This window comes from Xyrauchen texanus, chromosome 47 (assembly GCF_025860055.1).
Source record: "Xyrauchen texanus isolate HMW12.3.18 chromosome 47, RBS_HiC_50CHRs, whole genome shotgun sequence".
Classification (NCBI taxonomy): domain Eukaryota; kingdom Metazoa; phylum Chordata; class Actinopteri; order Cypriniformes; family Catostomidae; genus Xyrauchen; species Xyrauchen texanus.
The window spans coordinates 11,180,013-11,206,624 of NC_068322.1; the positions used below are offsets into that span (position 1 = coordinate 11,180,013).

The 26,612-nt window shown below is 42.6% G+C and overlaps 1 protein-coding gene across 2 annotated transcripts in view; it reads left to right on the plus strand.

Moving 5' to 3' along the window:
- The window catches only part of LOC127638911 (neuronal cell adhesion molecule-like), an 81,273-nt gene that overhangs the window by 35,153 nt on the left and 19,508 nt on the right, over positions 1 to 26,612 (plus strand). For both annotated transcript variants that reach the window (XM_052120664.1, XM_052120665.1), the window contains exons 4-15: positions 14,882 to 15,092; positions 19,318 to 19,423; positions 19,750 to 19,943; positions 20,410 to 20,532; positions 21,271 to 21,441; positions 22,254 to 22,313; positions 23,209 to 23,320; positions 23,543 to 23,727; positions 24,016 to 24,147; positions 24,273 to 24,416; positions 24,534 to 24,645; positions 26,339 to 26,502. In XM_052120664.1, the coding sequence (XP_051976624.1) occupies positions 14,993 to 15,092; positions 19,318 to 19,423; positions 19,750 to 19,943; positions 20,410 to 20,532; positions 21,271 to 21,441; positions 22,254 to 22,313; positions 23,209 to 23,320; positions 23,543 to 23,727; positions 24,016 to 24,147; positions 24,273 to 24,416; positions 24,534 to 24,645; positions 26,339 to 26,502 (1,603 nt within the window). In that variant the 5' untranslated portion in view covers positions 14,882 to 14,992. The remainder of the gene's footprint in view (positions 1 to 14,881; positions 15,093 to 19,317; positions 19,424 to 19,749; positions 19,944 to 20,409; positions 20,533 to 21,270; positions 21,442 to 22,253; positions 22,314 to 23,208; positions 23,321 to 23,542; positions 23,728 to 24,015; positions 24,148 to 24,272; positions 24,417 to 24,533; positions 24,646 to 26,338; positions 26,503 to 26,612) is intronic.

Genomic DNA, 26,612 nt, shown 5'->3' on the forward strand with positions numbered 1-26,612 from the left:
GCCCCGCAGGCCAGCTGTGTGCCAACGCGTCTGCCCCGAGGGGAGCCTCTGTCCGGGCATACCAGAGCGGGCAGTGGGAGGTTTCTTGGGAGGCAAACAGGTCTACCTGAGCCTTGCCGAACCGGTCCCAAATCAGCTGGACCGACTGGGGGTGGAGCCTCCACGCTCCGCCGGGCAAGCTTTGTCTTGACAGCACGTCCGCTATCACATTGAGGTTGCCGGGGATGTGAGTGGCGCGCAGTGACTTGAGTCGCTGCTGACTCCAAAGGAGGAGACGACGGGCGAGCTGTGACATGTGGAGGGAGCGTACTCCGCCTTGGCGGTTTATGTAGGCTACGACCGTGGTGCTGTCTGTCCTGACTAGGACGTGTTTGTTCCGAATTAACAGGAGAAACTTCTGCAGGGCCAGAAAAACAGCCAGCAGCTCTAGGCAGTTGATGTGCCAGCGCAGCGGGACTCGGTTCCACCGGCCTGCGGCTGCGCGCCCATTGCATACGGCTCCCCAACCCAATTTGGAGGCATTGGTTGTGACCAGAACGCGTCGGGACACCTGCTGCAAGGGTACTCCTGCCCTTTGGAAGCAGAGGTCTGTCCAGGGTTTGAAGGTTTGGCGGCAGGCAGAGGTAACTTTTATGTTGTGCGTGCCGCGGCGCCATGCTCGTCTCGGGACTCGAGTCCGGAGCCAGTGCTGAAGTGGTCTCATATGCATCAACCCCAGTGGCGCGGCCACCGCGGAGGATGCCATATGCCCCAGGAGCTGTTGGAAACGTTTTAGCGGGACCATGGCACCTGGCTTGAAGAAAGCAAGGCATTTCAGCACTGACTGAGCACGCTCGTTGGAGAGACGTGCTGTCATTGGGACTGAGTCTAACTCCAGACCGAGAAAAGAGATGCTCTGGACTGGGGAGAGCTTGCTCTGTTCCCAGCTGACCTGAAACCCCAAACGGCTGAGGTGGCTGAGCACCTGGTCTCTGTGTGCGCATAGTAACTCTCGGGAGTGGGCCAGTATGAGCCAGTCGTCGAGGTAATTGAGTATGCGTATGCCGGCTTCTCGGAGTGGAGCAAGAGCTGCCTCTGCGACTTTCGTGAAGACGCGAGGGGACAGAGACAGGCCGAAGGGGAGGACTTTGTACTGATACGCCTGGCCGTCGAACGCGAACCTTAGGAAGGGGCGGTGTCGAGGGCGAATTGAGACGTGGAAGTACGCGTCCTTCAGGTCTACCGCTGCGAACCAATCTAGATGCCGGACGCCAGATAGACTTTGTTTCTGGGTGAGCATTTTGAACGGGAGTTTGGACAAGGTCCGATTGAGAACTCGCAGGTCCAAGAGCGGTCGTAAGCCGCTGCCTTTCTTGGGTACAACGAAGTAAGGGCTGTAGAAACCCTTCTTCGTTTTGGCTTGAGGGACAGGCTCTATCGCGTCCTTTAGTAGAAGGGAGGTGATTTCTTTGTGCAGGGAGAGGGCATGTTGGCCGTGTACTGCGGAAAAATGTACGCCCACGAAGGGGGGCGGAGACCTGGCAAACTGAATTGCGTAACCGAGTCGAATGGTCCGGTGCAGCCAGCGTGACGGGTTGGGCAGTGAGAGCCACGCCTCTAAACTCCGTGCTAGGGGCACCAAGGGGACGGGTTTTTTGGACGTACCCAGCGGGGCTTCGCAGCGGTGCGGAACAGGTAACGCGGCGGCGGGAGGCAATGTGGCGTCCCGAGGCTCTGGTGCTGAGAATAAACTCAAAGCACTTACCTTGCTCCGCGCACCCGGCAGGGGACAGGTTCGTGACTGAGGAGGAGGTCTGATGTTGGCGTCCTCTGGACTCGTCTGAACCGGCCGGAGAACAGTCGTGGCGCTGAAGGCGGGGACACCGTGTCCATGGTGCCGGGACTGTTGAGGCCTGAAAGCAGAGTGCCGTGAGAACGGCATTTGCGGGCCATGTGCCCAAGAGACAAAGGAAATAGCTCTTTTATTGAGAATTTGTGTACCGCAGCCCGTGTTAGGGGGTGCGGCAAATGAAAAAACAAAGGATTCTCCTCCCAGCCCTCCACCGCGGGACGGAGCGGTCTTACCACCTCCGGAGCTAACGTCTTGGGCTCTGGGTGCCTTGTCTCAGGAGCGCCTGGGAGCCTTCCGGGTCCTCGAGGGGGTCCGTGAGACAGGGGGCATGCGCTTCCCGCGGTTTGCTTGACGCTGGGGCTGAGAGCTGGGCCCGGGTTGAGGCGGAGCAGGGGTTTTCCTTCTGGCCGCAGGAGGACGCCCTCGGCGGGCAGACGGGGCATGGGCCGTAGCGGCAGGCTTGCGGCGAGGCATGATGTGAGAGATGGCCTCCGTCTGCTTCTTCACCATGGAGAACTGCTGGGTAAAGTCCTCGACGGTGTCGCCAAAGAGGCCGAACTGGGAGACAGGGGCGTTGAGGAAGCGAGTCTTGTCAGCTTCACGCATCTCGACCATGTTCAGCCACAGTTGACATTCCTGGACCACTAGCATGGCCATCGCCTGCCCGAGTGCTTGCGCTGTGACCTTCGTCGCTCTCAGGGCGAGGTCGGTCGCTGAGCGCAGTTCCTGCAGCGTGTCGGGATCAGGGCCACCCCCGTGCATGTCGCGTAGTGCCTTGGCTTGGTGGACCTTCAGGAGAGCCATGGCATGCAGGGCAGAAGCGGCGCGTCCGGTGGTGCTGTAGGCCTTCGCTGTCAGCGAGGATGTTGCTCTACAGGTCCGGGAAGGGAGTACGGGGCGACCTCGCCAGGTGGTAGGGGTACCGGGGCATAGATGTATCGCAACTGCCCTATCCACCTGGGGAATCGCCTCGTACCCATGGCGCGCCCGCCATCGAGGGTGGCGAGGGCGGACGAGCCTGTGGCGATGTGACGAGTGGAGAGGGGTGCTCTCCACGAAGACGCCAGCTCGTCATGCACTTCCGGAAAAACGGGACCGGGGCGAGGCTGTGAGTGGCGTCCAGACCCCAGGAACCAGTCGTCGAGCCGTCGTGGTTGTGGGGAGGATGGAGGGTTCCAATCCAAGCCCACGCTGTCGGCTGCCCGGGAAAGCATGTTCGTCATCTGTGCGTCGGCCTCAGCCTGGGCGTGCAGGCCCGAAAGCGGCAGCCCAGGGGAGTCCTCAGCATCGGATAACCCACCCTCCAATGCCGCGGCGAGCTCATCGGCTTCCATCGCAAGAGGGTCGGCCGACTGGCTGTGAGGCACGGACGGGAATCAACGAGCGTGTCGGGGCGCGGGTGGTCCGAGGGGGCGTACCCGGTGGAGCTGCACCCGCTGCCATCCCCAAATCGCCTCCATCGCCAGCCGCATCGTCCTCAAAGGACGTTCAACGCCGCTGTGTTTTGCTCTTTTAGAGGAAATTACTCTTTTAAATAAAATCACTCTTTTAGGGAAAAAACTCGTGAGAGTTTTTAAATCTGCACTGTCGATGTGCCCAGGGGCAGGAATGCACAGCCGTGCAAACAGGAGAAAGCCGCTGTTGTGCGCCGTAGAATCCAACAGCATGCAGCAGAGGGATAACAGGAACTCAGTGTGTACACGCAGCAGTTGCAGACATGACCATCGGCTCCGAAGAAATTTTCTGAATGAACTCCCGTATTTGCGCCACTTAAATACCCGTATGTCCGGGGGCGGGACATGCAAATACTGGTTGCCAACTCTCATTGGCCTTTTTTCATAGTCCAGAGGTGAATATCGGCGCTCAAGAGAGACCCCTAGTGTCGCTTCTCTGACACAACGTGGAGAGAGCGACAGAAGGGGAACCTCTGTGCTTCACTTTAAGAGGCCTGTTAACCTTTGATTTCCAAACCAAGATCAGATCAGATTTATCTAGGGACATTATAAAGGGTGGAGATGGGTGGCTCATATGCATATGATTGGGATAAATTGGTGGCTTTTATGCCAGTTTCCAATTAAAAGTGCCAGTTGCCTTTTGTTATCAGATTATAATGCTGATTTCAAATATGTTTCAGAATATGTATTGAAACAGGAGGCCTGGGTAGCTCAGCGAGTATTGATGCTGACTACAGGGCTGGACTGGTAATCTGGTATACCAGGCATTTTCCCACCGGACCACCAAACGGTGCCGCGATATGCAGAAAAGGACAGCGAACCACCCTTAACCCCCCGGTTACTATGTAACTCTCTTCCCAGTCCAGCCATAGTTGACTACCACCCCTGGAGTTGCGAGTTCGAATCCAGGGTGTGCTGAGTGACTCTAGCTAGGTCTCCTAAGCTACCAAATTGGCCCAGTTGGTGGGTAGAGTCACATGGGGTAACCTCCTTGTGGTAGCAATTAGGGGTTTTTGCTCACAATGGGACACGTGGTAAGTTGTGCGTGGATTGCGGAAAGTAGCATTTGCCTCCACATTGAATAGTGGGAATTGGACATTCCATATTGGGAGAAAAGGGAATAAAAAAAGAAAGTGCATTGAAGCAAAATATTGATTTTTTTGGATATTTCATTCTTTCCACCATTCAAGTAGATATAAGCTGTACTTGCATGATTGAAAATAGCTGCCAAAACACATTACCAGTTGCTGAATGAAATGATGGATTAAAAGGGCTTTGGTGTTGCTTAGTAAGAATGAGCTTAACTTTTTTACATTATAGTTTCCAGTGTTTAATTTTCTGCTATTTAAAGTGAATCGTTCATCTCAAGAGTAGATTAAATTACACAGTATTATAATTTCAGTGCAAAGTTTCAGCTTAACTGAACTATAAACAGCATAAAGCAACAATGCAGCTTGTGAGTAGCCAGACAGGAGCATGCTGACGTTCAGCAACTTCCCAAAGCTCACAAGAGAAAGAACGGTCTCCTATTCTGCTGAAACTGCAAGAGTGAGTGGCCCTTAAGCCGTGGATAACCTACCAGTGCTGTGTTAAATGATGTTAGCTCATTTATTTAGTTAAGTTCTGGCAGTGACCCTCTGAAAGTATTCACTGCTGAGGTTTAGCTTTGTCTTGCTTTCGAAAATGTTCAGTTGTTGATTTTTGGATATAACTCCTGCATAAAGGCAGACAGCTGCCAACAGAGCAGTTCAACAGATAGTTCAAGTTTACAGAGCTAGAGTTTATCAGAAATTTTAAAGAATATTCACACTGCTCCTGTTACGTTCTCGTGTTGTCTGCCCTGTGTTCTCTGTTTCACTAATCACGATTATGTCACGGTCTCGTGTCGTCCGCACCGTGTTTCGTGTCGACCGTACCGTGTTTTCTGTTTCACCCAGCACTGATCCCGTTCCATGTCACGTTTTCCCTGTTGTCCGCCCTGAGTCTCACTGTCCGTGTGTAAACTTCACTTCCCGTCTTTCCCGGCGCTGTCACAGCTTTATTGTCCGCACCTGTTCGTCATTTTGTTATCACCGTGTCTGTCCATTTAAACCCCGCTGTTTTCTCCTTCCCCTGTCGATCGTTGACGTTTCTTGTCCGTCTTCACGGTTCACGTTTATTCCTATGACCTCTTGCTGTTCTCTCTGTTCCCCTAGTTCATTCAAGGATTCCCCAGCCCTTCGTGGATGTTCGCTGTTCGCTGTTTGTCCCACCTACTGTGTGTTATTTTGTGTTTGAGTTTATTCCCATCGTGGACTTTTCATTTGTTCCTGTGTTTTGTTTATTAGTTGATGTTTTTTCAATAAAAGACCGCATTTGGATCCGCATCATCTGTCTGCCTTCTCCTGACTTCACACAAATCGTTACAGCTCTGTCCAATTTATAGAAAAGTGATAGGGACCAGGGGCTATCAAGCTACAAAAAAAGGTATCTTAAAAGTAGTCCATTCGACTTTTGTGCTATATCCTGTCTTTCTGAAGGCAAACAACAGCTTTATGTGAGGAACAGACCGAAAAATTGGTCTTTATTCTCAGAAAATCTTCCCATCTGCTGGAGCTCTCAAATCTCTTTCACATACAGATAGTTAGACTTAAACTAACCCTTAAAAGCATTCTGTATTTCTTAGTATTTCTCCGTGCAATAACAGACTTTTTTTTTTACTCTTTCGTATAAAGTCTCATGGCTAAAATGCACACTGTGAATTTACTCATACAGAAAATTGAAATGAATTACCTTGACACATTTGTAGATGTTCAATTTCATTTGTACTCTCCCAAACAAGTCATAAAGGTCAGATAAATATACAATAAAATAACCTTATCTTTTGTGGTTAAGAAAAATGTATCTACTCATGCATCACGCATCACACAAGTATCTTATTTCGCCAGCCCATCACACTGCTAGGTGACGTAGCTTAATGATAGCAAGTAAAATTGATACTTCACTGTTTTACCAAACTCGCACATGTCAGTCGTCCACGATTTTAGTTTGTCTGTTTGTTTTTTTGCAGTTTAAAACATAATTTGTGTTTAAGGTGTTGCACAGGGAGTAATTGTGTTAAATATACTGTACATATTTTCATAGATAATATGTATAGAAACATATACATTTTCATAGTACCATAAATATACATAGATAAAGAGGGGGTATGTGAAAGGATGTGGAATATTTGGAGGGGTACGTCACTGTTAAAGTTTGGGAACCACTGATCTAGAGAACAGATAAGTTCTAGGAGTTGTCAAACAAACTTTAACCCTTTAAAAAATAGTGAAAAGATTTTTAGGATTAATTACTATCTCATCTGTTGTTGTTTGTCTAACACACTGCTCAAGGGCTTCAGACTTTGGTGTGAAAAGACATTTAATTGTGCCTCTCATTTGGCCTGAAGTCATCTTGTGCTAAATTAAAGAATTGTTCTTTCTTTTCAGTGTTCAATGCCAGCTGAGCGCTGTTGAGATGGCTTCTCTCAGTAGTGTCCTTTCCTTAGATTTACATTAAAAAGATGGATGGGCTTGGGTGTTTTTTGTGTGTCTTTTTATAGGCATGTTTCTATGTAATAAGTGTGTTGTCATGGACACAGAGTGATCAGTAAAGTGGCTGGCCAGTTCAGTCTCTTGACTCAGGTTTTTTTAGTTGGACAAAATGGTTGTCTTGTGCTCTTTCTGAAAGTACTTTCTCCAAATCTCTGTGATCAGTAAAAACACTTGAATATGCTTCTCAATCTTTCCAGCTACAGTACACTGTTTTTAAAGGGTCCATTTAATATTTTTGTTAAATCATTTTATTATTTTTAAACTTATTATGGTACCACTTACAGTATGTTAGGCAAGGTTTCTGTTTTGAGTTCTGAAACATGAATGTGTTTAGTATTATATATATATATATACAGAATTCCATCAAATTGAACTGAGTAACCTTTAAACAACTGTAATAAATAAATAATAATAAAAAGGCCTAAATATTTTAAGTTTTAGAATTTGTTCTTTTTAAATTACACAATTTATTTTTATGGCATTTTTTCCATCAAATTGAAATTCGTTAATCTTAAAAAATAGGCTCAAATATTTTTTTAAGCATATTTTAATTTCAGGAGGTGAAGCCGTAGGAGGCTCGGGAGGTGGAGCCCTGGAAGGCTTGGGAGGCTTGAGAGGTGGAGCCCTGGAAGGCTCGAGAGGCTTGAGAGGCGGAGCCCTAGAAGACTCGAGTGACTTGAGGGGCGGAGCCCTGGGAGGCTCGAGAGACTTGAGAGGTGGAGCCCTGGAAGGCTCAAGAGGCTCGAGAGGCGGAGCCCTGGAAGGCTCGAGAGGCTTGAGAGGCAGAGCCCTGGGAGGCTCGAGAGGCGGAGCCCTGGAAGGCTCGAGTGACTTGAGTGGCGGAGCCCTGGAAGGCTCGAGAGGCGGAGCCCTGGAAGGCTCGAGTGACTTGAGAGGCGGAGCCCTAGGAGGCTCGAGAGGTGGAGTCCTGGGAGGCTCGAGAGGCGGAGCCCTGGGAGGCTCGAGAGGCTTGAGAGGCGGAGCCCTGGGAGGCTCGAGTGACTTGAGGGGCGGAGCCCTGGAAGGCTCGAGAGGAGGATCCCTGGAAGACTCGAGTGGCGGAGCCCTGGGAGGCTCGAGAGACTTGAGAGGCAGAGCCCTGGGAGGCTCGAGAGGAGGAGCCCTGGAAGGCTCGAGAGACTTGAGAGGCGGAGTCCTGGGAGGCTCGAGAGGAGGAGCCCTGGAAGACTTGAGAGGCGGAGCCCTGGGAGGCTCGAGAGACTTGAGAGGCGGAGCCCTGGGAGGCTCGAGAGGAGCCCTGGGAGGCTCGGAAGACTTGAGAGGCGGAGTCCTGGGAGGCTCGAGAGGCGGAGCCCTGGAAGGCTCGAGAGGCGGTGCCCTGGGAGGCTTGAGAGACTTGAGAGGTGGAGCCCTGGGAGGCTCGAGAGGAGGAGCCCTGGAAGACTCGAGGGACTTGAGAGGAGGAGCCCTGGGAGGCTTGGGAGGCGAAGCCCTAGAAGGCTCGAGGGGCGCTGGGACGGTCATGGCTACTGGCGCTGGCTCTTGGACGGTCATGGCTACTGGCGCTGGCCCTTGGACGGTCATGGCTACTGGCGCTGGCCCTTGGACGGCCGAGGCTACAGGCGCTGGCTCTTGGACGGCCGAGGCTACTGGCGCTGGCTCAGGGACGGTCGAGGCTACAGGCGCTGGCTCGCTGACCGGGGCTGACGAGGGCTCAGGCTCGTTGTCCGTGGCTGACGTGGGCGCAGGCTCGCACACAGTGACAGGCGTGGGCACAGGCTCACTCACCGTGACAGGCGTGGGCTCTGGCTCGCAGACCGAGGCAGGCGTGGGCCGGGAGACGGAAGCCCGTCTTCTCTTCCTCCTCCGGGCAGACGAAGTGGACCATGCAGGCTCATTGGCGGCGACAGGCATGGGGGTTGGCTCGCTGACAGGTGGGGCAGGCGTGATGGGAAGAGCCATGGGCGAGTGGAAGGTCACCACTGCGGGAGGTGAGGTTGGGTCCTCCTCTGCCACGCCCACAGTGAGTGGCGAACCGCTGACCAGCAAAGTCTCTTCCACAAAATCGCGGAGCTTCCAGCCGCGTGTCGCCGGTGGCAACAGCTCCTTGAGCGAATCGGTCAGATTAGCCCGGAAGAACACCACCAGGGAGGAGTCTGGGAAGTCGGTAGCCCACGCTAGGTCCAGGAAGTCTCTAATGTGGTCCTCCACCTGGCGGCTTCCTTGCCTCAGGTTCAGGAGGTGGCAGCTTGCCTGAAGAACCGCTGGATCCATTGTGGTCAGTCGGTTGTTCTGTTACGATGTGTGTGGGAAGCAGGAGAAGGCAGACGGGGGGTGCGGATCCAAACGCGGTTTTATTAACAAACAAATAATAATAATACAAACACGGGAACAAAGGAAAAGTCCACGATGGGAAAAAGTTAACTCAAACACAAAAGAACACACAGCGGGTAGAACAGACAGTGAACATAAACGAAGAGCAGAGTAAACCTCGAACGAACCAGGGGAACAGCGAGAGAACAAAGGCATGAGCAAGAAACATAACATGCAACGATATTCACAAACAACAACCGACAAGGGAATGGAGGAACAAACAGGGTTCCTTTTGGGGGATATTAATTTAATATGAACTATAATTAAAAAAATATTGCTGTATTCTGTGGATTGGTCTATGGGACCAGGCTCAGATTTGTTTATGATGTTTAATAAATTCTACAAGACAGAAAATTCAGTAACAATTTACAATAAGGTTCCATTTGTTAACTACATTAGTTAACATTAACTAACAATGAACAATACTTATCAAGCATTTATTAATCTTAGTTAATGTTAACAAATGGAACCTTATTCTGTGTGTGTGTGTGTGTGTGTGTGTGTGTGTGTGTGTGTGTGTGTGTGTGTGCCTTACCATATAATGTCTCTTATTATATTTTCTTATTGGTCTGAGTTTATTTTGTGTCATTCTCATGGGAATATCCAGCCCAGCTCAAAACACACACTTAGACAGACCCTTCCCAACCTTCGAAGGACAGTCTGTTGATGGTTCTCACACCTCTCTGCCCTTTTACAAACATGAAAAAGGAAAGTTAATTAAAGAAATCTATTTAATTATACTATACTATTTAATTATACTATTCCGTACTATCATTCTGAGTTTAATACTTTTTTGTAGAAAAAGCTGCTGAAGTATTCAAGAACAAGCAAAAACTTGTCAACACAAACAACAAGTAAGCCAAAACCACGAAAGACAACAGAGCGATGTGATTAAAATAAACACATATGAATAAAGTTTAGCCCTGCTGACTGTACTGTTTAGTCTCTGTTAACTTTTACAGTTAAAGACCATTCATGTGTAAATTATACCATTCATTTGCATACACCTCCCTCAATTTATGCAGAGATTATGCTGAGATGAATACCAAAATAGTCTGTCTGCGGAAAAGCCAGTGGCAAATTTTCTCTTGAGCACGAAACAGCATAATGTGGGGGAGTTATGGATAGTAATTCTAGTCACATATATCTCAGGCATACTGTACAGAATATTCCCTGTACTGTGTTTCTATTTTATGCAGTAAAGAGGCTATTAACCAAGAGGGTGCCTTAAAAGCCCAGCTGCTCTGGATGGAGTGCCCTCATTTAGGACAGCCCACCATTCACCCAGTCAGAAAGAGAATAGATGAACGTGTCTGATTACCTATGTTGACATGCATCTTTCACCATTTCCCTTGAAACTTTCATGATATGAATTTAATTCAATGTTTGCTGTTCTATGACATCAGACTGTTACCCATAGCTTCCTTTTGAGCTATTTAAATTAATTATGTGCGCCACAGGGCTACTAGCCAACATCTAATGCATGCAAACTCATTACTTTTTAAGAGTATACTTAGGGGTTTCCTTCAAGCTATAGGACAAATAGACAGTATTTTAAACATCCATATGGGACTGAGGAAACTGATTGCCATATCCCACTGTGCACAGATTTCAGCACATCTACAGTGTGCTTAGTTATAAAGCAAATGTTCTTATAGGAACTTAGCACATTGGGTGGTTCAAAGTGTTGCAATTCAGTGGTTTGAAAATGCAGAATGTACTTTGTATTTTAACTTTAAATTCTAAGCCACGGTCTAGCAGTTAGAACACAAATTCTGACACATTAGGCTGTGGTGCATGTGCTTGTGATGTGAGTCCTGCTTGCATGAACCTTGTGTTTTATTTGGCTTTCACACCAACATGAACACACGGGAGGTCGGCATGTTTTTTACGTACACTAGGATTGGCCATATCATGCCAACTCACTGACAAGTGGTATCTCTTATCAGACATGTTAGCATCAGATCCAGCATGTTTACCTTCCTCTGTGGCATGATCGGATGCATGTCATGTCAGCAGTATGGGAGACCTGAGGTCGGATAATGTGTTGAAACCAGGAAGTAATTTTGTTCACATAATCAGTGAAGGGCGCATTTCAGAGGTTGCATTTTTCATAAAGGTTTTACTTCACTGGTTAGATATACATTTGGGATTTGGATTGGAGGATAGTTTATAAAACAAGCATTCCTTTTCACTGCATGTACAGCTATAAACAACTCTCTTCCAAAATTGCTTTTGGCACCCATCCGTGGAGATTACACCTGGAAAATGGAGCTCACACGTGCACATATTCCAAACCACACTTACCTCTTTGGCCACTGGGGGCAGCGTTTTGAATTTTGTTAAGCACAGACCAAGTTTAGCTTAAGAAAATTCAACCTACTATTTCCAGTTTCACTGTGAGATCAGACTGATCACACTGTCATTTTAAAATACACAAATGGAAATGTCTGCTACTTTTTTCACAGATTGTTTTAACAGAAAGCTAAAGGTCAATCTTTGGCACTGATGGCATGGCAACAAGAAACGTGATTGGCAGTTTCCATTTATTACAATGTCACTGTCACTCTACTGCAATTGACTGGTTGAGGTTTTTCCAAAAGGCGCTTGAACACATACTGTCACCATAGCAGCCATCAGACACGCTTTCCACATTGTCTGAAACACTGAAAATGTTTTAAATCTGCTTGACTTTGGTACTGAGAGAGTCTTGCCTTTTTCTTCAGCCAGAAAGTTTGTTAAAAAGACCCTTGAGTTGGACATCTGTGTACTGTAGTCAGGGGAAACTTGTTTCATTGTGTGTAGATTGTTGAACAAACCTTTAACCATAAGTGTTAAACTGTGGTGTTTAACTCATCCCGCACACTTACTATGGATATTTCTTATTATTTTTCTTTACTTTTTTCTGGAGGCAAAAAACAAAACAAAATAAAACAAAGCACACAATTAATTGAAGGCGTGACCCAAGCCTTATCTAGGGACAAGAATATCATGGAAACGATGTGGTGGCTCTTTTGACTTGGCCAGTAAGCAACCACTTAGCAACCACCAGAGCACCCTAGCAACACCAGAATGCAAACCAATCATTGTCCTGGCAACCACCCACCCACATATTAACACATTAAGTCTGGTGTGAATAAATGATCCTGCTGCATTTGTTCACCAGAACAGAGAGCATTCAAAATTGCATTTTTAAACCACATTCTGATTTTAACCCGGGTCTAAGCAACTGGCCTTAGATTTCTCACTGGCTAAAGTGTATATAAGAAACCAGCCCTTTGTGCCACAAACTAGCATGATGTAGATTCCAGAATGTGGCTTGGAAACTTGACTGTTTGAATAAAACCTTTTGCAGGAGATATTTAGAAGAAACCATCTGGATAGAGTTTTAGTCTGACTCTGAATGTCTGACAAATTCACCTTGAGATGAGTCTTTGAATCTACAGACTCGTGCATTCTCTCTCTCTCTCTCTCTCTCTCTCTCTCTCTCACTTGCTGTATGTCAAGGTTTCTGAGCTCTTGAATTATGCAAAGCAGAGCCCATTTCCTGACACAGCCTGCTACACATCCGAATCACCCAGAAAGTACTGTCTCTACCTACCAGTAGGAACAGTGCAATCTAGCTCACTTCTTTGACACATTATACACCTGTCCAGTAGTAGTTTCAACCACCACGCAATTGTGTGGGGCCCCGGACATCGAGGGGGGCCCCCGCCCCGGTAGGAAAGCTCTGCAAAAACCACATGAGCGGTGACATATCACATGTGTTGTCATCGCCAGTTCACATTAGAGGTCCACCGTGTTGGGTCAGTTTTTCAAGTAGGACTTTTAGTTCGGGTTAAAAAAATGATACAGGCTTTCCAAACTTGTTTCGCCCACGCGCTCTCACTCACAGATATGCGCGAACATTAGGGGCCGTTCATACTGAATGTGTATTTTGAGCGTGTCTGCTCTGTCTTTCCATTGTTTTTCTATGTAAACATGCGTTGGATGAATGTCCATACCTGCTGCACCGTGTCTCGCTGTTTCTTCAGTGTCTCACTCAGGACCGGCGCATTTTTAGACACTGCGTCAAGTTAAAAAGAACTTCAGGTCTCAAAAATGCCTGTCGAGACACCTGCATTCTGTTTCAGTCGTTGCACTGTCTAGATTGTTTTAAGCGCATGTGTCACAAAGATTTAACGTTTTGAACAATTTCTGGTTGCAAAGAGGTGACTGCTACAATGATTAACATTATTCCAGATTGTTCTCCACCAAGCAAAGTTTCAGCATTTGATAAATGGCAATGTTTTTTATTTTCTCCTTCTGTTCTAGTGTGCTGAGGGACCGCTGTGCCTTGTATGTTTACTGTTACAATACTGTAACGAATGTTGCCTACAATGCTTACATAAAATACAGCCTTTTGCAACATAGTGAACAATAAATACACTGCAGTGTCAGAATATAAGCTCCTGGTGAAAGTAAAATAAATATGACAGAAATATATAACTATTGTATGCAACAAATCCTCAAAGTAATAGTAATAATAATACTGCATCAAATTAAAATGACAAACTGGACAACGATAAATAATTGTTGGGTTATAATAATAATAAATAAAAACTGAATTCCAAAATGTTAGCGAGTGTAGTAGCGAGTGTTTTGCACATCCTTTTCATAAATTTTTTTTAAAAAAGAGTGTTTTGTAAAAATATATGTAGGTAAATATTATATTATTTTTTTTTATCACTGTATTGTGAAAACATGCATTCATTATCTTGAACTAGAATTTTATGTTTCAGTAAACATTTTGAATGTACTTGGCTACAACGGCTGATAGCATGAATTTACAATGATGATTTAAAATACATTTAGCTATTTTTTAAGCAAAAATATTTATGTCGGTTGGTTGCTTGGGGCCTCAGAAATCGTTAACCCGACCGCCTGCACCTGTCTTCTCATTAGAAGAGCTTAGCATAAGCAGGATTGTCCACATATTCTTTCTCATGTTCCATGGATGAAAGAAAGTCATACAGGTTTGGAACAACATGTGGGTGAAGAAATTGACAGAATCCTTTTAAAACATTACAATCTCCCATCCACTCTTTTATCAGGTATGAGGTCACTGATAAGAAATGTACCAGTGCCACAATACACTGAATTGACTCCCACTTCAGTGCATGAGACGAAATGATGATCTGCTTCAGAAATTTTCATTCAATGCATGCAGGAAGCCAAACAATAAAACAAAGGGCTTTTTTGGGGCAGGGATCGCAGTGTGTAAGGTGTTTCTTTGTCTCTATTAATTAACCTCTGAGAAACCAGACAGCAGACTGTTTCATTTTGTGCTTCATCCATGTGTGTTGAGATCCATTTGCCAGTGCTGAGCGTGTTGCCATCACAGCATCCCTGTCTCTTCCATCTGAGTGCCCTCACGTGTTTCCAAGTACATCGAGACTATCAAAGCCCATATTAGCTATAGGCTTGCATTCCCCTTTGAGGTTCTTGTCGATTGTTAGTGCTTATAGAGGCATAACACTGCAAAAATTTAAATACAATTTGTAATCGGTATTTAGTAAAATATCAAAAATATTAATATTTATATTTTTATCTGGAAAACATGACAACAATACTGATGAAGAAAATCATTTTTGCCAGTAAGCAGTATAATGGCAAAAAAAAAAAATGAATTCTTGTTATCTCACTTTCAGTCTCGCTGGCTAGTTGTGGATGCCCCTGCATGTTTGAATGGTCACACTGAGTGTTCACAAGGCCCAGTTGCTTTGACGTGGAGGGGAAGGATTTCTGTGTAACACCCTGCTATGGACAGGAAGAGGAATCGTACGCTCTGTGGAGGGGCTGTGATGATGATGCTGCTGCTGTTTGGTCACATGACCACTGCATTAGAGGTGCCTCTAGACCGTGAGTATTGCACAGTGGCAATGATTTCAAACTCTTCAAATGAAATTTGATGTGTGGTAATAAACATTAAAGGAATATTCTGGGTTAAATACAGGTTAAGGTCAATCGACATAATTTGTGGCATAATATTGATTACCACAAAATTCAATTTGACTTGCCCCACCTTTTCTTTAAAAAAAGCCAAAATCTTGGTTACAGTGAGGCACTCACAATGGAAGTGAATGTGGGCCAATCCATGAACATTAAAATACTCACCGTTTAAAAAGTTTAGCTAACCTTTTATGTGTAAAGTTATAGCCAAATTGTACAACTTCGTTTCCATGACAATTTAATGTCAAAAAACCCTATAACCTTAAAATGACTGTAAAAATTACCATTTAAACAACTCTACAGCTCAAAAAATACATGGGTGTAACCAGAATAATTATTGTAAGTGCTCTTTAAAAAATTAAATGCTTAACATTTCTGCATTTAAACCCTTCAAAAATTGGCTCCATTAACATCCATTGTAATTGCCTCACTGTAACCTTGATTTCTGCTTTTTTTTAATGAAAAACAAATAACAACTTTTTTTTTTTTTGCGGTAATCAACATTATGCCACAAATGCTGTCGATTGAGCTTTTGTATTGCACCCAGAATATTCCTTTAATAATTTCCATAATTGCAGATTTCCAGTTGTACAGCAACCACCAAAACTACAGTTTACTACTTAGCCTTTTAAGATGAGCATTACAAATGTCTTTTAAGTAAACATGAAGAAGCCTTCATGTTCCATTTAATTTCAATGATGTGAAAATTTCTGAGTAAAACAGGATATTCAATGAGAAAAATCTTTAGGATGGGCCTCGATTTTATCCTTTGGAATTAAGTTGAATTGTAGAAAAAAGGAGAGACTTACTACTGGTGAATCATGCTCAAGTTATTATAGGGTCTACTTTGAGATCATATTGACTTAAAATTAAGTTCTTGTTATATTTTTAGAGTTGGACATAAGTTTGAAGATTCTCAGTCCTGATTTATTCAAGAAATCTGTCCTCCAAAAATAAAAACAACCAAAAAGTAATCTCATTAGTATGAAAATGCAGTATGCAGTACAAGATTAAGTAAAGTAAAATTGTCCTCATACAAGACTTTCTGTGCGTTTCTCTTTACTGAGCTACTGCTCTCTTGAGGAGCGTCTCACATTTACATACTGCCAATGTGTTAAGTCAGCATCACCACTGTATAAGCAAAATATATACAAGGTCTTTTAGAAAGCATAAGTCACTCCATATTCCTGCTTCTTTCTTTGTCTCTCTTTCTGTCATTCTACTGTCTCTCTCTCTCTCCCTCTCTCTCTCTGTCTCTCTCACTCTCTCTCTCTCTCTGGCTTTGATAATCTAGTCTTATTAAGAAAACCATTTGCCTAAAACCTTCTTGAAAAACCTTCAGAAAGCAGAATTAATGATGCATAAACACACTTTTAACTCTACTTAAAGAAATAGTACACCCAAAAATCTGTCATTTTGTACTTAGCTTCATGCCTTAATAATGCCTCATGCATGACTTTCTTATTTTTTTTTCTTCCATTTTCTCCCCAATTTGGAATGCCCAATTCCCAATGTGCTCTAAGTCCTCGTGGTGGCATAATTACTCGCCTCAATCCAGGTGGTGGAGGACGAATCTCAGTTGCCTCTGCATCTGAGACCGTCAATCCACGCATCTTATCACATGGCTTGTTGAGCACGTTGTTGAGACATAGCGCGTGTGGTGGCTTCACGCTCAACTCACCATATGCCCCACCGAGAGCAAGAACCACATTATAGTGACCACGAGGAGGTTATCCCATGTGACTCCACCCTCCCTAGCAACCGGGCCAATTTGGTTACTTAGGAGACCTGGCAGAAGTCATTCAGCACACCCTTGATTCGAACTTGCGACACCAGGGGTGGTAGTCAGCGTCTTTACTCGCTGAGCTACCCAGGCCCCATGCATGACTTTCTTGACCTCAAAGTAGGGAATGGATTTCATTGAGTAACAGCTTACATTTCTGGCTGTCTTCAATAGACTAGACATATTGCACTCAAGTCATATTGACTTCTTTTATGGTACTCCCCCCCTTTTTGGTGCTTGATAGCCACTGGATGCTGTATGCTTTCGTTGTATGGAGCTACAGAGCTGAAATATTCTTCTAAAAACCTTTGTTTGTGTTCAGCAGATGAAAGAAAGTCATACACATCTGGGATGGCATGAGGGTGAGTAAATGCTGACATTATTTTTATTTTTGGGTGAAATATTCCTTTAAAACTTTAGTATTAAAAGGGTTAGTTCACCCAAAAATGTAAATTCTCTCATCATTTACTCACCCGCATGCCACCCCAGATGTGTATGACTTTCTTTCATCTGCTGAACACAAACAAAGGTTTTTAGAATGTAAGTGAATGGTGACCAAAACTTTGAAGCTCCAAAATCCACATAAGGGCAACATAAAAGTACTCCAGACGACTCTGGTGATTAAATCCATGTCTTCAGAAGCTATATGTTAGGTGTGGGTGAGAAACAAATAAATATTTAAGTCTTTTTTTACTATAAATTCTCCTCCATGCTCAGTCAATCTCCACTTTACTTTCACTTTCACTTTCCCATTCTTCTTCTTCTGTTTTTGGTGATTCATATTCTTGATGCATATCGCCCCCTACTGGGCAGGGAGGAGAATTTATGATAAAAAAAAATGACTTAAAATGTATCAGTTTCTCACCCACACCTATAATATTGTGTCTGAAGATATGGATTTAACCACTGGAGTGAAATGGATTACTTTTATGCTCTCTTTATTTCGAATTTCAGAGCTTCAAAGTTTTGGCACACATTCACTTGCATTGTGAGGACCTACAGAGTTGAAATATTCTTTTAAAAATCTTAACTTCTGTTCTGCATAAGAAAGAAAATCATACACGAGCAAATTATGAGAGAATTTTCATTTTTGGGTGAACTATCCTTTTAAACATCCATCAACACAAATTCAGTCCAGTATGTTGTCAATTTTTTAAGTCTACAATGCATGCACCACCCTTTTGAAGGCCGGTAAGCCAATCAATTATTAACAAACAATCAACATCATCAAATATGCATTAGGAAAATGAAATAGCATGAGAAATGCATGATGGATAATGAGCACCCAACACACCTCCAGAGGTTTCTCTGAGGGAACATGATTATGCTTGATCTACTCTTCTCTTCTTCTCTTACACTAATTTAAACTGTTTTACTCTCTGCTTATGTGTTTCCTGATTCATTTGGTTCTTCAAGTTCTGGAGGGATGTAAGTTTGGGCACTTTGCTGTGAAATCTGTTGTGAATGAGCTCTTTTAAAAAATGGCCCCCTGTCTTTTTCTTTTGTTTGAAGTGTTTCTGTTTTTGGTACGCATATTAAAAAAAAAATTGTATTCAAATTAAACATTACATGAACTTACAGTCCAACTAGAGCTGGGAAATATAGCTAAAAAACTATATCAATATTGTTCAGTTGACAATATTCAATATATATATCTCAATATTTATATTTTCCACAAGGTTTTTCTCTAAATGAACACAGCAAAGAATTATATTTAATCAATAAACTTTATTTAGCTACAATAATTATGTATATATATTTGTACACATTTTAATACATGAAAAATTCTTTGAATCAATTCACAGAAAGTTTGAACTGATTCACAGAAATTAACCAAACTTAACAACTCTAATGCTGTTTTTGCCACTGAAGTTAGAAATTAGAGAGGCTATTAAATATCTTAAAGCTCTCTCAAGTTGCAAGACTAGAAGGAATCACAAAACTAGCCTTTTTGAAAATGAATGGCCAAATAAAAAGCATATTAAAGTCACTGCAATATTCACACTGTTGCAAAATTTTATATCAACAGCAAAAATATTGCACATATATTGTGAATATTCTAAATATTTCCCAGCCCTAAGTCAAAAGTAAAACGAAATGCTATGTACAGCTATCTGCCATGCCAACAAGTTTGTGTTGCATGTTGCATGCTCTTTGGTTGTTTGACACTCTGAGTTTTGTTGTACATATACATAATAAAATAAGGTAAAACTGGGTAGATTGTATTTTTAGATATTTTCTTGCGGAATTGGTTTCTGCAAAGGTGGTACAGCTGTGTGGAGTGTGTCAGTTTGTGCCAAGTTGTGTGTGGGAATTGAGGGGTTTGTATTCAAGCTTGTATCTGTGCTTTAGTGCCACAGCCACCCACAATAACTCATCAGTCCCCCAAGGATTACATCATTGACCCTCGGGAGAACATCATAATCCACTGTGAGGCTAAAGGAAAGCCTCATCCCAGGTGGGTGTCACTTTGAATCCCCATGGTTACCATCGCTGCAGATTCCACTGCTGTGGACTGATGCAAAGTCCACTTACCAAATTATACTAATGTTGAACAGATATGATTTTTTCTTCAAATTAAATGTTTTCATAGTACACTGAAGTGTTTAATAAAAAAAACATTTAAGGAAAATTCCAGGTCTTATGATATAGCCCCTTTAATGAATCAGGTTGGTTGTAAATTTAGCATAGATTGATGTAGATATAAATAACAACATTGATTATAACATAACTCTGTGTGCATGTTTTGTAATTGATGTTCTATTTTTATTCCTCACCCTATAGCTTTTCATGGACACGTAACAGCACTCACTTCGATGTGGAGAAGGATTCAAAAGTCATCATGAAACCCAATTCAGGCACTCTGGTCATTGACATCAGTGATGAGAAAGCGGAGGCATATGAGGGTGTTTACCAGTGCATCGCCCGCAACGAGCATGGCTCTGCCGTGTCCAATAACATCGTCATCCGTCAGTCAAGTAAGATATTTTGCAGATGCAGCTAACAGCTAAATAAATTGGCACAGGGATGCTTTGTTAAAGACCTAATGAAATTAAAATTGTAGTTCCAAGGCTTTCAGTATATATTTATTAGCTTTGAATCTACCTAAATTCTACAGTACTCCTAAAAGTGGACAAAGTTACCTTTTAGTAGATATATGCATTTAACTTCCCCTAGTATCACCTGTAAATGACTTGCAAGTAGCAAATGATAGATCATGGCTGTGTCACAACTAAAACCTCTATTTAAATAAAAGGTCAAGTCCTTTGATGTGTCCCGAACAAGCATGTTCATGTTTCAATAGGAAATACATCAACACTACTTCACACAGTTTTTTGGTCTTATTATTATTGCAGTCTGCTCGCAATATTTCTTATCACAAATAAGTTGTCACTTCATTTTTAGCATCCAAGTTTGTATTTTCAGTTCAATTCTGTTTCATAGGGTCCCCCTTGTGGTCGAAGGAGAAAAATGAACCAATTACAGTGCAGAGAGGCATGTCTCTAGTACTGCAGTGCAGACCCCCGGCTGGCCTGCCTCCACCAATCATCTTCTGGATGGATAACAGTAAGAGCAGAGAACACAGAGTACATCACGTATACTCATGCTCTACACTTTAAAAAGATTACATATGGCTCTCTTGCACATGCTGCTAGCATGAATAGCAAATGTGACATCTCATTTGGTTACGTTTACATATACTTTCCATGGCAACCCATGAATGTAAATCACTTGGATTCTCAACTTAAACCAAGTTGCTCTCTTTTTTTTTATAGGTTTAGCACATTGTTATTTGATGGGCCTTTGTATTGTATATGGACAAAGATCCAGTATTGCTATGTTCGCAAAAGGCAACAGGACAAAAATAACGTGCATGTTTCAAGTTTCCTTATTGGTGGAGAGCACAATCTATTACACTTATAAAGCTTTTCCTGTTTGGGGATTTATTTTATTGATTAACTATTTGTAAATATTTCTAATGCTCTATTATTTCTCTGATGCATGTTTCTATTTTCTTCTAAACAATAGATAATCATTCCTACTCTTTATGTTTTCAAAATGATGTATTTCAAGCGAGTGATACATCAGTCCACAGCAATTAAATATACTAGTTATGGTAAGCAGTTTGGTAATCATGTTCATGGTACATGTACCATATTTACATGGTTCTCCATGTTCCTTCAAAGCGAACCATGATGTGGTATGGTATATGTCCAAAAACATGGTATTACCATGGTAACATGTCAAAAAAATCTAAATATGCTAAAACCAAATATAGCATGTTTTTGTATCCGTTTTTGTCAGATTTCCATAGGCTTCCCCAAAACAGTCGTGTGTCCCAGGCTTTAAACGGAGACCTGTATTTCTCCAACGTGCTCATGGATGATACCAGAAATGACTACATCTGCTACGCCCGGTTCCCACACACTCAAACAATCCAACAGAAACAGCCCATCACTCTCAACGTGCTGGACAGTAAGTATTTTCTGCCTGCTGCTAGAAACAAAATCACCCTGCTGCCCTAGAACACTCTTGAAATCAGTTGGCTCTCTGATTTAATTTGTTGAAGAAACTCTGGATTTTTGTTCTTGCTGAGCAAAACCTATTTCTAATGTGTATACTGTACATACTTTATACAGTATATACCTACATCTAAGCAGAATGCACAGTATATCCATTATATATTACATTTAAATATTTATTATTGATATTTTGATATATATATATATATATATATATATATATATATATATATATATACACACCGTAAATGTAATCATTATAAATGAAAATAAAGGTATACATTTACTTTAAATTTATATAAGTTAATGATTAAAATTGTATTATATATGTATATAGGTGCTGTATATTATTACATTAATATTCATATAATAGTGGGATATTTAGGTCACACATTATTGTCATTTTTCTGTCTTTTCTTTCTGAAAAAAAAAAGCAATATATCTTTTGTCAAAGTCACAAAAACAAGACAGAAAAATAATGCATTGCCTCTGTGAGCATCTGTGTGGGACTTTTATGGACTCCAAACTTATTCCAAACTTATCCCAAATATTTGCACAGAATTTGCACAGTCTGCATAATAAAAAAAATAAAATAAAGCAAAATAAAACAATGTGCTTAGAGGGAGCATTGGTTATTGTCCATGTGACAGTGTCACTTTGTCCCTTTTATTTTGAAATGCCTTTTTAGTGTTTCCTCCTCTTTCCAGTTTCCAGACACAGAACTTTTCCAGTATTGCATGCTCATTATTTTTTGTTGTATTCCAGTTGAAGCTATGAATGATACTGTGTTGGCAGCTTTTTTGAATGGCTCTGATTTTTGGGGTGGTGAGTTCTAGCAGAACCTTTCCAAGTGAACCCAGCCTTCATCCCTACCATCACTTTTCCTAATCAGGAATTCTCCTAACATATCACCTACTTAACCAGAAATATAACCCGCCTCTATAGAAACCCAACCCTGACCTCAAACAACTCATATTTATGAAGAAATAACACTTTGACTCTATATTAATATTCATTTCATTGCATCCTCCTCATGAAAACTCAGATATAACTGACAAAAGGACTGAAGTCAATCTGTCTGTCATGTGGATGACTGGAAATTTTTATTTTAAACTTTTAATTTTGCAATTTGTATGACAACATGCATATCTAAGGTGCGATGGTAATCAGTCCTTTTTCACTAGTATGTAGATGATGTATTAGACCTCTCTATATGTCATCTACTGGTCTGATGTCCTCTAAACATTCTTTGCATGTCAAACTAAACAAATCTATTGTATTGATCATCCTTTGGATCCATTTTGAGAGATACAAAAAGTAGCTCTTTCATTCATGTATATTTCTCCCTCAAATCCTTCCATTCTCTTTTTAAAGGGGCCTGTCCATCAAAAAAGTAGCAATGGAAGGATACAATTCTTGTCATTCAATATCAGGTTCACTTGACCACAGGCACCAGGGCAATTTTAGGTCAGGTTACAAATAAAAACATTTAACGTTCAGCGGGTTAAAAGAGAAGCCAACAAAATGCTTTTATAGAGTCAAATTTGATCAGCAATATCATATTCGCACACCTCTAGATTTATTTGCCTTATTTATGTGTGGTTTTTCACACCAGTTCAGAATCTTTCCTCCTCTCATACATATTAACCAATGTAGTCCTGGCCGATTGCTGGCCAGTCACAATAGCTGTCTGTCTGATTGTGGCCAATCCCTGTTGTAGACAGCCCATCTGGTGAGAGAGCACCCACTTTCATGCACCCACCAGGGACACACAGTACAGCCACAGTCCTGAAAGGAGACACGCTGGAGCTGGATTGCATTGCTGATGGCCTGTAAGTAGCAGGAAGGTCTGAGAGCAGCAAAGATTAATTTGACCTGTGTTATCTAATTTTCCAAATCCATCTCTTCTTCTGATTCGAGTCCGATCAGTTTAAAGTATTTGCAAAAATTTGATTTACAACTGTTAAATGTAACTGTAATAGGCATGTGTTATGTCACAAAAGTCTGTTCATTTCATGTAGTCTTTAAGTGTTTGTCTTCTTTTTGTGTTTTAGTCCAACACCAGTTATCTCCTGGAGTAAGGTGAATGGGGAGCTGCCAAGCGGCCGTTTTGTATTTCACAGTTTCCAGAAAACTTTGAAGATAACAGAGGTGACAGACAAGGATGGAGGAGATTACCGCTGTTTAGCTAACAACCGCCTGGGGAGCAACCATCACATCATCACAGTTGTTGTCAAAGGTCTGTCACATGACTTTGTTTCATCTGTCACATCTCAAAAATACTGTTTAGTCAAATCATTCATTGCCCCATGGGACACCATCCTTAACTTGCATCAATCAGATCTGAAAGACCCTTTATGTTTTCTATTGCTCTTAAACAGCCTCTGGTTTGCCAAACGTCATGAGACAGTTCATACAATACATTTTGGAATACTTCTAATCAATACCACAGTAAAAGGAGTAGAAGAACACTTTAAATTCAAATGAACACTGTTTGAATTGAGGCCTTGCCTTCTCACCTCCACAGCGGCTCCTTTTTGGATAAGTGCCCCTCAGAACCTCATCTTGGCCCCTAAAGAAAATGGAATGCTCACCTGCCGGGCAGATGGCAAGCCTAGACCCAAGGTCACCTGGTCTGTCAATGGAGTGGCAATCGAGAGTATGCCTCAGCCAAACACATTTATCTTAAGCTTGAAATTCAGTGTGGCATAAAAGGAATATCCTACATGACTGAAATAATAAGGAATTGAAAATATATTAATGTATCATTGGCTTCCTTGATAGACTCACCCAAGGATCCCAGTCGGAATATTGAAGATGATGTCATCATCCTCAGTGATGTCCAGACTGGGTCCAGTGCAGTTTACCAGTGCAATGCCTCCAATGAATATGGTTACCTGCTAGCCAATGCCTTTGTCAGTGTCCTGGGTTAGTGATGCATGTGTATTCTCTCTAAATTAAATTAGACTCTATTATATTCTGTTCATATTGTTTCAGATTGTTATTTAATCAATCATATGATAAATATATTATATTGTTTTTTAGCTGAACCTCCAAGGGTGCTGACCCCTCCAAACCATGTGTACTCAGTCATCACCAACAGTCGGGCGTTGCTGGACTGCGCTTCATTTGGCTCGCCTCTTCCAAAGATCACTTGGTGAGATTTTTTTGTATATATTTGTGGCAAAGCGTGTGAGGGCAGCTCTATTATATATGGAGTCGGGCGGAGCAAAAATTATACCCACGCTCAAAACTCCGGTTGATATTATTTTCGACTACGCCACCTGAGGAATTTCACCCCAAGAATTTAACAACCTCTAACTGAAAGGCACACGCAGATCCTAATCATAGACGGAATCAGAGACAATGGTAATCGTACAAAAAGTTTATTAATTGTTAAAAGACACAATAGTTATAAAAGGCATTGACCAACAATCACTCTCATCTATTTGTTAAATTCTATCGTTGGCAACAGAGGAACCTGGGCTTACCAACAGGGGCAGTCTCAAGATATCACCCTTATGAAAATCACTCTATTCACAGTGCACACACACTAGCACACACTCAGCAACTCATGTCAGAGAAGACCACGACACACAGTGAGGACACCACCACCAAAAGGTCACTCGTCTGCTCCCCGGGTGCCCAGGTCCTGCCAACAAACGAAAGAAAAAGACATTAAGAAAGAGCATGGATATGCAAAGAAAACAAAATACAACTATATAATGAATTAATTAATACAGTCCCAAGAAGGAACCAACCATTTGGTCCCAACTCAGTCGTCACAAATCAAAACCCTAAAAAATAGCAAAAGACACTGTATAAACTCAAATTAAATAAAGAGTCACTAAAAGTGTAACTCAACCAAATTTGAGTTACAAATTTATACTGTTTTGATGAAAGCAATACATGAATTCTCTAATCACAATTAAATTAAAAACAAAGATACAAATTCAAAACTTGCTTGACCATTGAAAACAATTAAAGAAATAAACAAGAAAGGCACAAAAGAAACCCCAGTACTAAATCACTTAGCCCAGCACAGAACATTGACTTTAAAACAACATGAGAGCTCATGGGCAGCGTATCAGTCCCGTGCTAGACGCGGGATAACCAGTGGAAACAGAACAGCAGTCTATGATGAAGCACAAAGCAAACAGCACTATATGCTGAAGCGCAGGGCGTTGGAGCAATCAGCACATTATGATGAGGCACAGAGCACATACTCATTCGGAACGCCACTATTGCCCTTAGCGCGTGCAGCAAAGCATGCTGTCCCAGGATCACTATCCAAAAATATGCGGTGGATGGAGCCAAATGTCTCCGACAAAGCTCATTGGCAGGAAACGCAGATAGATCTTACGCTACATGAAGCATACAGATTAGTCAGATACCAACTCAAAGCACCCCAAAAGCACCGTCGCACACAACCCTTCCCTTACCTGTCTCGATTGTCCACATTCAACTTCCCAGGAAGTACACACTCAGTAGACTGCACATTCAGCGGATAAGCAGCTTTAGCGGTCTTTACGAGCAACACATTCAACACTGCACTCCAGCAAAGAAAGCAGCAGGGCGCACGGATGACATCACGGCCCCGGAAAATGACGCACATCAATGAACTGGTAGCCCGTGCGCTTATACGCAACAGATGCCAGGCCATTGGACAAACCTCAGACAAGTGGGAGGGGTGATAACCAGTCCTGCCACATATTCAATACATTTTCTTATTTTTTTTATATTTAATTACATTTTTGAAATATGTCTCTAACAGCATTTGTAAAAGGCCTCATTAGCGGCTACGCATGTCTTTGTAGAATGATTTTGTTTGCTTTTTCCATTCTCCAAAGGTTTAAGGGCAGTCAAAGCATACTGAATGGTGACTCGTACATCATTCATCAGAACGGTACTTTAGAGATCATTGTGGCTCAGCCACTAAACAGTGGTAAATATACCTGCATGGCCTCAAACAATCTCGGCAACAAAGAAAATCATGTATACCTGGAAGTGAAAGGTGAGGAAAAGCTGTGAAATCCTACTAGAGTTAATTTATGTTTTAAAATGATAAAGGAATAATATACTAAAGAAATAATGTGGGAAGTGGGCAAAGGATTATACCATATC